This window comes from Budorcas taxicolor, chromosome 1 (genome assembly GCF_023091745.1).
Source record: "Budorcas taxicolor isolate Tak-1 chromosome 1, Takin1.1, whole genome shotgun sequence".
NCBI classification, from domain to species: domain Eukaryota; kingdom Metazoa; phylum Chordata; class Mammalia; order Artiodactyla; family Bovidae; genus Budorcas; species Budorcas taxicolor.
Genome location: NC_068910.1, coordinates 87,727,193 through 87,743,914, shown reverse-complemented (window position 1 = coordinate 87,743,914; position 16,722 = coordinate 87,727,193). Strand labels below are relative to the sequence as shown.

Here is a 16,722-nt window from a genome sequence, read left to right as displayed (position 1 = left end):
CCTTAACTAGACAGACCTTTGTTGGCAAGTAATGTCTCTGCTTTTCAATATGCTATCTAGGTTAGTCATAACTTTCCTTCCAAGGAGTAAGTGTCTTTTAATTTCGTGGCTGCAGTCACCATCTGCAGTGATTTTGGAGCCCCCAGAAATAAAGTCTGACACTGTTTCCACTGTTTCCCCATCGATTTCCCATGAAGTGATGGGACCAGATGCCATGATCTTCGTTTTCTGAATGTTGAGCTTTAAGCCAACTTTTTCACTCTCCTCTTTCACTTTCATCAAGAGGCTTTTAGTTCCTCTTCACTTTCTGCCATAAGGGTGGTGTCATCTGCATATCTGAGGTTATTGATATTTCTCCCAGCAATCTTGATTTCCGCTTGTGCTTCTTCCAGCCCAGTGTTTCTCATGATGTACTCTACATATAAGTTAAGTAAGCAGGGTGACAATATATAGCCTTGACGTACTCCTTTTCCTATTTGGAACCAGTCTATTGTTTCATGTCCAGTTCTAACTGTTGCTTCCTGACCTGCATACAGGTTTCTCAAGAGGTATTCCCATCTGGTATTCCCATCTCTTTCAGAATTTTCCACAGTTTATTGTGATCCACACAGTCGAAGGCTTTGGCATAGTCAATAAAGCAGAAAGAGATGTTTTTCTGGAACTCTCTTGCTTTTTCCATGATCCAGTGGATGTTGGCAATTTGATCTCTGATTCCTCTGCCTTTTGTAAAACCAGCTGAACATCTGGAATTTCACATTTCACCTATTGTTGAAGCCTGGCTTGGAGAATTTTGAGCATTACTTTACTAGCATGTGAGATGAGTGCAATTGTGCAGTAGTTTGAGCCTTCTTTGGTATTGCCTTTCTTTGGGATTGGAATGAAAACGGACCTTTTCCAGTCCTGTGGCCACTGCTGAGTTTTCCAAATTTGTTGGCATATTGAGTGCAGCACTTTCATATAAAATGCCAAATGGATCACTAAACAGGTATATTTCTGTTTACAGGATTTACATGAATCCAAGGAACTTCTCAAAATTTACCCAGTTTTTAAACATTCATTTATTTCATTACTGCATTCTAAGTGGAGAATGATACTATTTAGACAGTGTGTTGAAGAAATAAGATTCTTTTTTTTTCTAAAGACATGTTATCTGTTAATAATAAAAAAGGAAAACATTCAAAGAGAAACATTTGATTAAGGTAAACAGAAATAAACAGCTTTAAAATATATTCAGAATGCTTCACCATATGTATCTTAAAATATTCTATATCTTTGATTCTTAAAAATTTATACAGGAAGAAGAAATATACAAATTTCAGATTGAACAATGCAGTCTAAAAGAAATACTAATTGCATTGTTTCCATTTACAAGTTTTTCAATTCACAAACAAGCTGTTACATTTGATGGATGAAGGCATTTTATATTTCCTATGGTTTGCATGTGCTTGGAGTGAGAAATAGTTCCTTGCTTTCTTTAAGTACAAAATTATAGATGCATAGTGGTGGTCTGTGAAAGAGAAAAAAAAAAGAGAGAAAAAAATAACTGTTAGTAAAACAGCAAAGTTTATTTTATTCTCATAAATATTAGAATATCCTATGCCTATAACTGGCTCAGAGAGTAAAGAATCTGCCTGCAATGTGTGATCCATCCCTATGTTTGATCCCTGGGTTGGGAAGATCCTGTGGAGGAGGGCAAGGAAACCCACTCCAGTATTCTTGCCTAGAGAATCCCCATGGACAGAGGAGCCTGGCAGGCTACAGTCCATGGGATCACAAAGAGTAGGACATGGACTAAGCATAGCACATACCTATAACTAACAAGTTCTCTAAAAGCAGGGAGCTGAAAAAAACCTATAGGATCATTCCTGCTCCATCTCATTTGTCTATGTAAAGATGAACAGACATAGTGTTTGTGATAAAGAAAAAATTCTCTGTACTTCAACATCCTCTCTCCTTGCTCCTTCACTGGAATACTATTTTGGGATACTGAAACAGCTAAAAACTGAACTCAACTCTTAGTGGCTAGGCCACTTCTATCATGATAGCCACCACGGAAGAGTTGGACTGAATTCACAAACAATTTTGCCAAACTGTTTAATCAATTCTCTGCCACCTGCTAAAATGGAAATAATAACATTTAAACATTCTATATCTTGGAGAAATTGTGTATTCAGTATTTCAAGATTTCTGAGAATTCAAGTCACTGTGGTGAATCATGTCCAATAATTTATCTTCTTTTTAAAATCTTGAAACCCTCAAAAAAGTAATCAACTAAAATAAACAAAGATTGGTCAAAGTTGAGGAAAGGAGCTAAGGAAAAAATGGTAGAAATAAATGGAAATTCCCAGTATCAGCCACACTAATTTAATCAGGAAAAGGGGACAATTCAACTGCACAGGTGCTGGTCAGTCAGTCAGTCAGTTCAGTTGCTTTGTCGTGTTCAACTCTTCACAACCCCACGAACCGCAGCACGTCAGGCTTCCCTGTTCATCACCAACTCCCGGAGTTTACCCAAACTCATGTCCATTGAGTTGGTGATGTCATCTAACCATCTCATCCTCTGTCATCCCCTTCTCCTCCTGCCTTCAATCTTTCCCAACATCAGGGGCTTTTCAAATGAGTCAGCTCTTTGCATCAGGTGGCCAAAATATTGGGAGTTTCAGCTTCAACATCAGTCCTTCCAATGAACACCCAGGGCTGATCTCCTTTAGGATGGACTGGTTGAATCTCCTTTCAGTCCAAGGGACTCTCAAGAGTCTTCTCCAACACCACAGTTCAAAAGCAACAATTCTTCGGTGCTCAGCTTTCTTTATAGTCCAGCTCTCACATCCATACATGACTACTGGAAAAACCATAGCCTTGACTAGATGGACCTTTGTTGACAAAGTAATGTCTCTGCTGGTAGCTCACCCTTATTTGACATGTGCACTGCTCTAGATCAAGAGATATATTGCTCCCCATCTTCTTCTATCTTGAGACATGACTAAACACATTTTTAAATATTCAACAATATTGTTAGGTTAAATTCTTCCATTTTAAATCAACTTCCTACATCTGATAATATTTGAAAAGTAATAAAATATGGACACATTTATCTTCAATTATGAAAGCTGATATAGAATATTACAATATTTTTCCACTTGAAGTAATAAATGCATTTGAAAATTTAATAGTATAGAAGTGTGAAATATCAATAATTCAATCTTAAAAGATTCTTAGATATTAGCAAAAGTAGCTTTTTGGTAAATTGTCAGAGACCAGAATGTAATTGAAAAATCAGACATAATCCTTTCTCTATTATTAAGTGGAAGAATAACTTTAACACTTCCCCTAACAAATGCATATATTCTTATATCAATTTTTAATTTTGCCTGCTAAATTAAAGACTTTTTCACTGAGTGAGCCCTCAATGGTCTGGATGTCCCTAATTCACCTCAGTTTTAAGTTGTCAGAGTCAGACAAGGGTGTCAGATTTATTATCAGGTGAAAATGCATTATTGGTTATAATTATATTATTGGTGAGAATGTAACTGTGGATTCAGACTGTGAATTTTAAATCACTGTAACTAGGCTCAAACACATCTTTATTAAACAAAATAGGAGCCATTAAAATCAACACACTTTTGCCAATGAGAAATAAGTTTGTTTATTCCTATAGCATAAAAACCCATGCTTCGGTATTTGATGAACTCTTGGAAAGCATTTTCTGTCTCCTGCTGGTTATGGAAGTATCTTCCCTGCAAAAAGTTGTTGAGACACTTGAAGAAGTGGCAGTCAGTTGGAGAGAAGTCAGGTGTGTATAGTGGGTGAGGCGAAACTTCTCTAACCCAGTTCCTTCAAATTTTGAAGCATTTGTTTTGTGATGTGTGGTCAGGCGTTGTCATGGAGAAGAACTGGGCCCTTTCAGTTGACCAGTGCTGGCTGCAGGCATTGCAGTCGTCAATGCATCTCATCCATTTGCTGAGCATACTTCTCACATGTAATGGTTTCTCTGGGATTCAGAAAACTTAGGTGGATCAGACAGGCAGCAGACCACCAAACAGACCATTTTTGGTGAAAATTTGGCTTTGGGAAGTGCCTTGGAGCTTCTTCTTGTTCTAAACACTGAGCTGATAATCAATGGTTGTCATATAAAATCCACTTTTCATTGCACGGCAAAATCCGATTGAGAAATGGTTCATTATTGCATAGAATAAGAGAAGACAACACTCAAAGGACAATGTTTTTGATCTTCAGCCAGCTTGAGGCACCCACTTATTGAGCTTTTTCACCATTCCAATTTGCTTCAAAAGCCAAACGACCATAGAACGGTCAACATTGAGTTCTTCAGCAACTTCTTGTGCTGTTGTGAGTGGATCAGCTTTGATGATGGCTCTCAATTGGTTGTTGTCAACTTCCTACGGTTGGCCACTATGCTCCTCGTGTTCAAGGCTCTCGTCTCCTTTGCAAAGCTTCTTGAACCACCACTGCACTGCATGTTCCTCAGCAGTTCGTGGGCCAAACATGTTGTTGATGTTGCTGCTTTCTGACCCATTTTGAACTCAAATCACTCACATTGCTTTCTGTCTAACATAATTTCCCTAGTCTAAAATAAATATAAAATAAACAGGAAGTATTAAATTATTAGCAAAAATATAAATAAGGTGAGAAATGTGCATTAAAATGTTGTATAACATAATTACATTTATTTAAGAATGTATTCCAATATCAAATGGCAAAGTTCAACAATGTAAAACTGCAATTACTTTTGCACCAACCTAATAATAAATTGTATCTGTCATCAAGTAATTGTCCTACTAACATATTTTTAATACAACCTTAAAGCAAGTGTGTTTTCATTTATTTTCTACAATAAAATGAAAGCTCACAATCCTATTATGATTGACATATTTTCAATATATTAAATGCATATCTTTTATTAAATATTCCACCTTTTATAAAGCTTCCACAAGCATTATAAAACAATTTGGTCAGGGTTATTACAGCTTCCAAAGTTAAATTTTACCAAAATATATGAGGAAAATTAATTTTCCTGTTTTTACACTGTGAAAGCCTATATAGTTCTATTGCCAGGAGACTCTAATATTAAGATCATTTATCCTATGTTATTAATAGCTCCTTATCCCCAGGATAAAAAAATTTTAAACTGTATAATTAGAAAATATATGTGATATATGTTGAAATATTATGGGAATAAGAATATTTAGTGTTTTTTCAAATAAAAAAAGCATTGGATGTGGCATTTCTAAAGCTTTGTTTACCACAAATTAGCAGAAATGAGCACAGTACATTGATAAAGTATAAACTATAGCAAAAACACAGAAGAAACCCAAGGGTTAAAAAAATCTCTAAAATTCAAATATAAATAGTTTTTAATTTTAATCCATCTATATTTCACAAAATACAAAAAATACACACACTTCTTTATTTCTAAAATGTCTCCCCTAAGCTTTTGTACATCATATCACATTTATGCATCTAGTGTTCTTTTAAATAGTTACTTAAGATAAGGTTCCTACCACTAACAAAGGTATCTGTTCCTACCTGCAGGTAACTGAGTAAAGAGAATAGAATGATCTTGGCTTAGTAGTGGGGATTATTAACCATTAAGTTAGCATGATTCCAGTCCTACCTAAAAAACTTTGAAAGCAGAACCTGAAAGAACCAATCTTCCTAAAAGTAACTAAACAGTACCTTGAGAATAAAAGAAGAATATTTATAAGAATACAAAAATATGGAGGACCTAACATGATAAAACACACAGTGTCTGCCATCTAACCAAGAATGATCAAGCATGCAAAACAGCAGGAAAATGGACCCATATGAAGGCAACCAATTGAAATCAACCAAGAGCTAGCACAGATGTGAGAATCAGCAAAGACATCATTGTTGTTGGTGTTGTTCACTTGCTAAATTGTGTCCGACTCTGCGACCCCATGGATTGCAGCACACCCGGCTTCCCTGGCTTTCATTATCTCCTGGAGCATGCTTAAACTCATGTCAATTGAAAAAGTGATGCCATCCAACCAACTCATCCTCTGTTGTCCCCTTCTCCTCCTGCCTTCGGTCTTTCCCAGCATCAGGGTCTTTTCCAGTGAGTCAGCTCTTCCCTTCAGGTGGCCAAAATATTAGAGCTTCAGCTCAGCATCAGTCCTTCCAATGAATATTCAGAGTTGATTTCCTTTAGGGTTGGTGGTTGGATCTCCTTGCAGTCCAAGGGACTCTCAAGGGTCTTCTCCAACACCACAGTTCAAAAGCATCAACTTATCATTGCTCAGCTTTCTTTATGATCCAACTCTCACATCCATACATGACTACTGCAAAAACCATAGCTTTGACTATACGAACCTTTGTCGATGAAGTAATGTCTCTGCTTTTTAATATGCTGTCTAGGTTTGTCATAGTTTTTCTTCCAAGATGCAGGCGTCTTTTAATTTCATGGCTGCAGTCACTATCTGCAGTGATTTTGGAGACCAAGAAAATAAAGTCTGTCACTGTTTCTGTCGTTTCCCCATCTATTTGCCATGAAGTGATAGAACCTGACGCCATGATCTCAAATTTTTGGATGCTGGCTTTTAAGGCAAATTTTTCACTATCCTTTTTCACTTTCATCAAGAGGCTCTTTAGTTCCTCTTTGCTTTCTGCCACAAGGGTGATATCATCTGCATACCTGAGGTTATTGATATTTCCCCCAGCAATCTTGATTCCAGGGAGTGCTACATCCAGCCTGGCATTTTACATGATGTATTCCGCATATATGTTAAACAAGCAGAGTGACAATATACAGCCTTGATATCAGTTCAGTTCAGTCACTCAGTTGTGTCCAACTCTTTGTGACCCAATGGACTGCAGCACGCCAGATCTCCCTGTCCATCACTAACTCCCTGAGTTTACTCAAACTCATGTCCATTGAGTCGGTGATGCCATTAAACCATCTCATCCGCTGTCATCCCCTTCTCTTCCTGCCTTAAATCTTTCCCAGCATCAGGCCTTTTCCAGTGGTTCAGTTTTGTGCATCAGGTGGCCAAAGTTTTGGAGTTTCACCTTCAACATCAGTCGTTCCGATGAACATTCAGGTCTGATTTCCTTTCAGATGGACTGGTTGGATTTCCTTGCAGTCCAAGGAACTCTCAAGAGTCTTCTCCAACACCACAGTTCAAAAGCAACAATTCTTTGGTGCTCAGCTTTCTTTATAGTCCAACTCTCACATCCATACATGACTACTGGAAAAACCATAGCTTTGACTAGATGGACCTTTGTTGGCAAAGTAATGTCTCTGCTTTTTAATATGCTGTCTAGATTGGGCATAACTTTTCCTCCAATGAGTAAGCGTTTTATTTCATGGCTGCAGTCACCATCTGCAGTGATTTTGGAGCCCCTCAAAATAAAGTCTGACACTGTTTCCACTGTTTCCCCATCTATTTCCCATCAAGTGATGGGACTGGATGCCATGATCTTCGTTTTCTGAATATTGAGCTTTAAGCCAACTTTTTCACTTTCCTCTTTCACTTTTATCAAGAGGCTCTTTAGCTCCTCTTCACTTTCTGCCATAAGGGTGGTGTCATCTGCGTATCTGAGGTTATGGATATTTCTCCCGGCAACCTTGATTCCAGCTTGTGCTGCCTCCACCCCAGCATTTCTCATGATGTACTCTGCATGTAAGCTGAATAAGCAGGGTGACAGTATACAGCCTTGATGTACTCCTTTTCCTATTTGGAACCAGTCTGTTGTTCCATGTCCAATTCTAACTGTTGCTTCCTGACCTGCATACAGATTTCTCAGGAGGCAGGTCAGGTGGTCTAGTATTTCCGTGTCTTGAAGAATCTTCCACAGTTTATTGTGATCCACACAGTCAAAGGCTTTGGCATAGTCAAGAAAGCAGAAATAGATGTTTTTCTGGAACTCTCTTGCTTTTTCGATGATCCAGTGGATGTTGGCAATTTGTTCTCTGGTTCCTCTGCCTGTTCTAAAACTAACTTGAACATCTGGAAGTTCACGGTTCATGTACTGCTGAAGCCTGGCTTGGAAAATTTTGAGCATTACTTTACTAGCCTGTGAGATGAGTGCAATTGTGTGGTAGTTTAAGCCTTCTTTGGCATTGCCTTGCTTTGGGATTGGAATGAGAACTGACTTTTTCCAGTCCTGTGGCCACTGCTGAGTTTTCCAAATTTGCTGGCATATTGAGTGCAGCACTTTCACAGCATCATCTTTCAGGATTTGAAATAGCTCAACTGGAATTCCATCCCCTCCACTAGTTTGCTCATAGTGATGCTTTCTAAGGCCCACTTGACTGCACATTCCAGGATGACTGGAGTCCAAAATGCAGTACTTAGATGCAGTCTCAAAAACAACAGATTGATCTCTGTTCATTTCCACGGCAAACCATTCAGTACCATGGTAATCCAAGCCTATGCCCCGACGAGTAATGCTGAAGGAGCTGAAGTTAAACAGTTCTATGAAGACCTACAAGATCTTCTAGAACTAACACCCAAAAAAGATGTCCTTTTCATTATAGGAAACTGGAATGCAAAAGTAGGAAGTCAAGAAACACCTGGAGTAATGGGCAATTTTGGCCTTGGAGTACAGAATGAAGCAAGGCAAAGGCTAATAGAGTTCTGCCAAGAGAATGCACTGGTCATAGCAAACATCCTCTTCCAACAACACAAGAGAAGACTCTCCACATGGACATCACCAGATGGTCAACAGCGAAATCTGATTATATTCTTTGCAGCCTTGACATACTCCTTTACCAATTTGGAAGCAGTCTGTTGTTCCAAATCCAGTTCAAACTCTTGCTTCTTGATTTGCGTACAGGTTTCCCAGATGGGTAAGGTGGTCTGATATTCCCATCTCTTTAAGAATTTTCCAGTTTGTTGTGATCTACACAGTCAAAGGCTTTAGCATAGTCAATGAAGCAGAAGTACACGTTTTTCTAAAATTCTCTTGCTTTTTCTGTTTTCCAACAGATGGCAATTCCCTGGTGGCTCCAACAGTAAAGGTATTGAAAGAGTTACTCTAATTGTATTTCTTGTGTTCAAATAGGTAAGTAGAGACATGAAACATATTCACAGATTAAAATGAAACATCCATAGGTGAAAAGTACAATATCTGAGATGAAAAATGCCCTATAATGGTTAAATAGCAGCTTAGACATTGCAGAAGGAAAGAATAATGAACTCGAAGACATAGCAAGAGAAATATTCAAAATGAAATGCAGGGAGAAAATTAAATTTAAAAATTCACGGAGCATCTGTGAACAGTGGGACACCTTCAAATAACCTAATAAATTTGAAATTAGAGTCCTCAAAGAGATACTAGACCGTAGGGACACAGCAAGAGATATTTCAAAATAAGTGAAAAGTTTAGATAAAATCTGATGAAATCTATAAACCCATGGATCCAAAAATGGTCAACAAACACTAATCACAAGAGGTATGGAAAAACTTTCAAAAAGTCACATCAAATTAAGCTGCTTAAAATCTGTGATAAGGAGAAACTCTTAAAACCAGTCAGAGAAAAGAGTTTTGTTTTGTTCATAGCAACAAAGGAAGGATAGTAATAAATTTCTCACTAAACGCAAAGCATGGTTTAAGACAGCACAGTAACATCCCTAAAGTATTGAAAGTAAAAGAACAACTGTCAAACTAGAATTCTATACCCAGAGAAATTATCTTTAAAAATAAAGACATCATGAAAATGCACAAAAGTTGAAAGCATTCACAACTATCAGATCTTACAAAAAAATCTTAAAGGAGCTCCTTTTGTCATAAGGTAAATTGCACCAGGCTAAAATATGCATCTAACAAGGGTTAGAAGTACACCAGAAATGGTAAATGTATGAAAAAATATGTAAGACTTTCTAATTATTCATGTATTTTAATAGAAATATCTCTTTTTAAAAAAGTGATGCACTTTATAGAGATTTTAGCACATGTATGAGAGAAAAGGAAGTATACTACTATAAGGTCCTCATGTTACAAGTGAAGTGGTAAAATTCACTTGAGGTAGACTGTGATTGCAGGCTTCTCTGGTGGCTCAGACGGTAAAGCATTTGCCTGCAATGTGGGAGACCCGGGTTCCATCACTGGGTTGAGAAGATCCCCTGGAGAAGGAAATGGCAACCCACCCCAGTACTCTTGCCTGGAAAATCCCATGGACAGAAGAGCCTGGTAGGTTACAGTCCATGGGGTCGCAAAGAGTTGGACATGACTGAGCAACTTCACTTTCACTTTCAGGCTGTGATAAAATGAAGATTATAATATAACTCCATAGAAACCACTAATAATCAACTTCTTCCATTGATAAAGACGCTTAAATGGAATCATAAGCATGCGTGCTAAGTTGCTTCTGTCATGTCCGACTCCGAGTAACCCTGTGGACTATAGTCTGCCAGGCTCCTCTGTCCTTGGGATTCTCCAGGGAAGAATATTGTAGTGGGTTGCCATGTCCTCCTCTGGATGGAATCATAGGCTCAATTTATCCAAAAGGCAGACAATGAGAAAATGGGAACAAAGAAAAGATGGGACAAACAGAAAACAAAATAGCAAGATGGCGGATTTAAACCCAACTGTACCTACAATTGGAGAAGGCAATGGCACCCCACTCCAGTACTCTTGCCTGGAAAATCCCATGGATGGAGGAGCCTGGTAGGCTGCAGTCCATGGGGTCGCTAGGAGTCAGACACGACTGACCGACTTCACTTTCACTTTTCACTTTCATGCATTGGAGAAGGAAATGGCAACCCACTCCAGTGTTCTTGCCTGGAGAATCCCAGGGACGGGGGAGCCTGGTGGGCTGCCGACTGTGGGGTTGCACAGAGTCGGACACGACTGAAGCAACTTAGCAGCAGCAGTGGTACCTACAATTACATTAAATTTAAAGATGCAGATACCCTCAATTAAATGGCAGAGGTCATCAACATCATTTGTCATTTGAGAAATACAAGTTAAAAACATAGTGAACAGAAGTGTTTTGTTTTCTACACAAGTATTAGAATAGCAAAATCAACAACAAAAAAACTGGTGAAGGTGCAGTTTTGGGTGTAAGAGAGCAATGGAACTCTGGTAAGTGCCAATGGGGATGCAAAATATTTTTGGAAAGCAGCCTGGCAGTTGCTTATAAGGTTAAACATACACTCACAATGAAAGTGAAAAGTGAACATGTTAGTCGCTCCATCATGTCTGCCTCATTGTTACCCCATGGACTGTAGCCCACCAGGCTTCTCTGTCCCTGGAATTCTCCAGGCAAGAATACTGGAGTGGGTAGCCATTCCCTTCTCCAGGGGATCTTCCCGACCCGAGGATCAAACCTGGGTCTCCTGCATTGCTGGCAGATTCTTACCATCTGAGCCACCAGGGAAGCCCCGACACTCACAATATGACCTTACAATCTCTAGGAACTTAAGATAAATGAAAACTTAGGTTCACATAAAAAGCTGCAGGTAAATATTTATTTTGGCCTTATCCTGGACAGATATAAAAAATTATGAACAAATTATATTTTTGCTCCAACTAGGATAAAGGAACTGTGGTATATACACACAATGAAATACTATGCATCAATAACATTCCATTGATACAAGCAACAACATGGGTGAGTTTTAAATGTCTAAAGCTAAGTGAAATAAGCGGTATTTAAAAGGCAATATAAAGTTCCGGAAAAGGCAAATCTAGGTGCAGAGGTTGCCAGAGAGCAGGTGTGGGGAGTTGGAAATAAAGGGACAGCACAAGGCAGTTTTTGTGATTGATGAAAATGTTCTGTATATTAATTGTGGTGGTGGTTACATGACTCTATGTGCTTACTAACACTCATAGAACTATATGCCAAAAAGATTTTATTCATTAAGGAAACATTTTTAAAGTAGATTTAATTCAACTTTTCTCAGGAAGTCACCCAGGTACCTTCACTACAAATATTCCTCTCAGTCCCTAAGTTTGAAAGGCTAGTCTACTGGAAATGCTCCGAAGAACTATATTGTTTGTGTAATCTCCATCATTGTTTGTTACAGACAGCTAATTATTGACCGAGTTAGATACACAGTTTATTCTGGACCATAAGGCATCACATTTTTATCACTCATACTCCCAATAGTCTGGCAGTGCTAATTCTCATTAATTGCACATTATCTGTATGGACAGATCCAAACAGGAAAAGCAACTAAATGGTTACTGCAATTATCTAGATAATTAAACTTAAAGCATGCATTTCATTCAAGCATCTGTTAGCATCCACAGTCAACAGGGAATGTTAAGAGTTCTGTTAACCACCCACAAAATGTATTTTAGTTTTTTCCCTGAGTACAAGTAACTGCATCTAAATTTGATAAATTTAGCCAATTTTCATAGACTATGTATTTAGATAGATTTTACATAAAAATTCTGCTTAGATTTTACATAAAAATTAAAATGACACACATGCTTATTTTTTTCCTCTGTGACATATCTTAATGACTTTCTGTTTAGAATATACATAAAACTTAAAATGACACTATTTAGAGTGTAGATTTTAGATTTTACATAAAAATTAAAATTACTTAGATTTTACATAAAAATTAAATTTTTATGTAAAAAAAAGATCAGATTTTTATATAAAAATTAAAATAACACACATGCTTATTTTTTCCTTTGTGGCATATCCTAATGACTTTACTCTATTTCTACTTAACCAGCGATGGAGTTGTATGTAACACTTGTCTATGTAAAACACGATTAAGAAGACAGTGAATCAAATAATTAGATTCATGATTCAACCATAGCATGTGTGATTATAAGTAAACATGACAAAATATTAATGGTATTATCTCTTAGTTATAGGACTACATGTAAATTAATTTCCCAAATGTCCCACAATGAGAATAACTGACTATATTAATTAGTGAAAAACTTTATTCCTATAAAAATAGCAGCAACTAAAAATGAAGGAAACAACAAATGAAAAAAAACAAGAAAAGTTTGGCTTTCTGTCATGACGAAGGCAATTCTCAGCTAAGAGACCTTAGATATGTTATTTTAAACCTCTGAGTTTCTGTTCCTTTACTAACAAAACAAAGAAAATACTTAACTCATAGAGTTGTTGCAAAGATTGTAAAAATAGTATTTGAGATGTAGTAGATGCTAAATAAATTTATAGAAGACTGAACGCTGAAGAATTAATGCTTTGAACTATGGTGTTGGAGAAGGCTCTTGAGAGGAGATCCAACCAGTCCATCCTAAAGGAAATCAACTCTGAATACTCATTAGGAGGACTGATGCTGAAGCTGAAGCTCCAATTCTTGGGCCACCTGAAGGGAAGAGCTGACTCACTGGAAAAGACCCTGATGCTGGGAAAGACTGAAGGCTGGAGGAGAAGGGGACGACAGAGACAAGAGGGTTGGATGGTATCACTGACTCAATGGACATGAGTTTGAACAAGCTCTGGGAGGTGATGAAAGACAGGGAAGTCTGGCATGCTGCAGTCCATGGGGTCACAAGGACTGAGAGACTGAACAACAACTCAAAATAAATTTAACCACTATTATTCACCTTATTAGAAGTTCACTAATAGTAAAACAAGCCAAACTTCTCTGGGATTCCCTTTAATGCTTAAATCTTCAATTAAGTCATCAATCCTTTATATACAATAATTTTTCCTTAAATCATATACATCATCCAAAAAATACACCTTGGTGAAAAAATAAAAAATCTTTCTTATATCATTTCAGTTCAGTTGCTCAGTCATGTCCAACTCTTTGCAACCCCATGGACTGCAGCACACCAGGCATCCCTGTCTATCACCAACTCCCGGAGCTTGTTCAAAGTCATGTCCATCAAGTTGGTGATGCCACCCAACCATCTCGTCCTCTGTTGTCTCCTTCTCCCCCCTGCCTTCAGTCTTTCCCGGCATCAGGGTCTCCAAGGAGTCAGTTTTTCGCATTAGCTGGCCGAAGTATTGGAGTTTCAGCTTCAGCATCAGTCCTTCCAATGAATATTCAGGACTAATTTCCTTTAGGATTGACTGATTTGATCTCCTTGCAGTTCAAGGGACTCTCAAGTGTCTTCTCCAACACTTTTTTAAATACTCGTTCCCTAAAAGAGAAGCTTGAATTGAATTTAGGGCAAATAACTCACAAGATAAATTCCATTTTATCAGATAAATTTTTAATCAATGCAGATTTATTTTTCTGAAGTTCTTAACTCTGCTCAGTCTTCCTATATCCCCAACAACTCTGATGGATGAGGATTATTCCAATCACTAAATTAAACGAGTGAGAAGTGTGGCAGAAGTGAATATAGTGTTTGGATAAGAAGTCTACAAATTAGCAATGAATGAAACTTTTACAAAAAGGTAGAGGTGTTTATCGGAGAAGGCAATGGCACCTCACTCCAGTACTCTTGTCTGGAAAATCCCATGGACGGAAGAGCCTGGTGCTGCAGTCCCTGGGGTCCCTGAGAGTCAGACATGACTGAGCGGCTTCGCTTTCACTCTTTACTTTCATCATTGGAGAAGGAAATGGCAACCCACTCCAGTGTTCTTGCCTGGAGAATCCCAGGGACGGGGGCGCCTGGTGGGTTGCCGTTTATGGGGTCACACAGAGTCAGACACGACTGAAGTGATTTAGCAGAGGTGTTTATGAGGCTGCAGAATGAGACATAGCTTCACAGAATTTGGGGGAACAAAGCGTTTTATTGATGAGTTATTTTGGCTAAACAGACCAATATTTTTCATATAATTATTGACTTGTCCAGTCTGTTGCTTGAAAAATATGTGTATAGATAAAATGAGTATAAGAAAACTTAAATTGGGGACCAACAAGAGAAGGGAATGAAAATGAAAAGAAAGGACTGCTATAAATTGAGCATCTGCGCATGAGTGCTAAGTCACTTCAGTTGTGTCTGACTCTTTGTGACCCTATGGATGTAGCCCACCAGGCTCCTCTATCCATGGGATTCTCCAGGCAAGAATACTGAATTCTCCATGCCTTCCTACAGGGGCTCTTCCCAACCCAGGGATCGAACCTGCATCTCTCCTGCATTGCCAGGCAGGTTCTTTACCACTAGCACCACCTGGGAAGCCCCCAGTCAAGCATCTGCTAGGAGTCAAATATATATTTTACAAATGACACTGAAAAGCTATGGAACATATTACAAGGCAAAAATATTTTTTAAAAAGCAACTATTTTGTGAATGAGGATTGATTGTAAAATACATTTATATTCAGTTACTATTTTATTTACATATTTATTTATATAATGTACTTTCAATCAAACTTTGTTAAGGTGTGTATTGACTACTTGGTATTTATATAAGTATAATTGCATCTTATAGCATTGCATGCTTCGTTGCTCAGTTGTGTCTAACTCTTTGCTACCCTTTGGATTACAGCCCACTAGGCTCCTCTGTCCATGGGATTTTTCAGGCAAGAATACTGCAATGGGTTGCCATTCCCTCCTCCAGGGGATCTTGCTGACCCAGGGACTGAACCTATGTCACCCAGGTTTCCTATATTGCAAGTGGACTCTTTACCTACTGAGCATAGTTACTAAGCATAGTTACTGAAAATATATGTGCTGTAGTTTTTAGAATTTTTAAATTTATTTATTTTAATTGGAGGCTCATTACTTTACAATAATTTTAACCTGAAACTTCCTGCTTACATTATCCAATTATACAATAATTAATTAAAATTATGTCATAATTTTAGACAATTTAAAAAGATAATCACTTATCCTAATTACCAAACTTTTTCAAAAATCATATACACTTTTTAAAATCACAACAAAGCTTTAATCTAAAACAATTTTAGAAGTAGAAAATAATATCTTGTCCCTTAATATGGTAATTAAAATACTGGATTTCTTAAAACATTTAGGTATAATAACCATCATGTTCAATACTCTAATGGTATGTAAAAAAGCTCATATCCAGTCATCCTGCCGCCGCCGCTGCTGCAGCTGCTAAGTTGAGTCAGTTGTGTCCGACTCTGTGCGACCCCATAGACGGCAGCCCAACAGGCTCCTCTGTCCCTGGGATTCTCCAGGCAACAACACTGGAGTGGGTTGCCATTGCCTTCTCCCAGTCATCCTAAAACCACATAATTCATATATGAGGCATAGCTTACATTGCAAATATAAATAGAAACACACAGTGGCTGTTCACACTGTTGACACTGTTTAGAGTTCTTAATCTGTATCACCTGTCAACATTATACTGACCTAGAACATCATTTAAGGATCGAGAAGAAAATGGAGTGTGGACAGTGAAGATGGTGGACAAGTCTCAGAATGAATGAACAAACTGTTAAAAATGTAAAATAGTTTTGCCAAAATTGCTTCCTTTAAACACCCTTCAGAATTCTAGAGTTTCAATTCCCACATTCTCCCAGGGTACCTTGGACTTTTAATTTGGGAAGTTTAAAAGACAAAATGAAGTGTTAATGACTTCAGCACAAATAGCATAACTGTGAATTGGTTTTCTGAGGTTACTCTCTAAAGATAGTTTTTGGATCTTCTTAGCCAAATACTTAACCTCATTAAATCTAAGCTTCATTTATAATGTTTTCAATATTATAAATTCAATATTTTTATATTTTTCAAAAGAACCTTGAAAATATTTAATGAAACCAATATTGAATTAACAAGAGAAGTTATTCTAAAGTAAGTAAAACATAGAGGCCAAAGCTACAAAATTAGATGTAAATGTTTAATTAATTTGATAAGAGAAAAATGTCTAAATTTGTACATAAACC

The 16,722-nt window shown here is 37.7% G+C and overlaps 1 protein-coding gene across 1 annotated transcript in view; it reads right to left on the bottom strand.

The window, feature by feature from the left end:
• Nucleotides 1–1,428: 1,428 nt before the first annotated feature.
• The window catches only part of LIPI (lipase I), a 54,504-nt gene continuing 39,210 nt past the window's right edge, over nucleotides 1,429–16,722 (bottom strand). Inside the window, exon 9 of the mRNA XM_052644720.1 lies at nucleotides 1,429–1,507. Coding sequence (XP_052500680.1) covers nucleotides 1,429–1,507 — 79 coding nt within the window. The remainder of the gene's footprint in view (nucleotides 1,508–16,722) is intronic.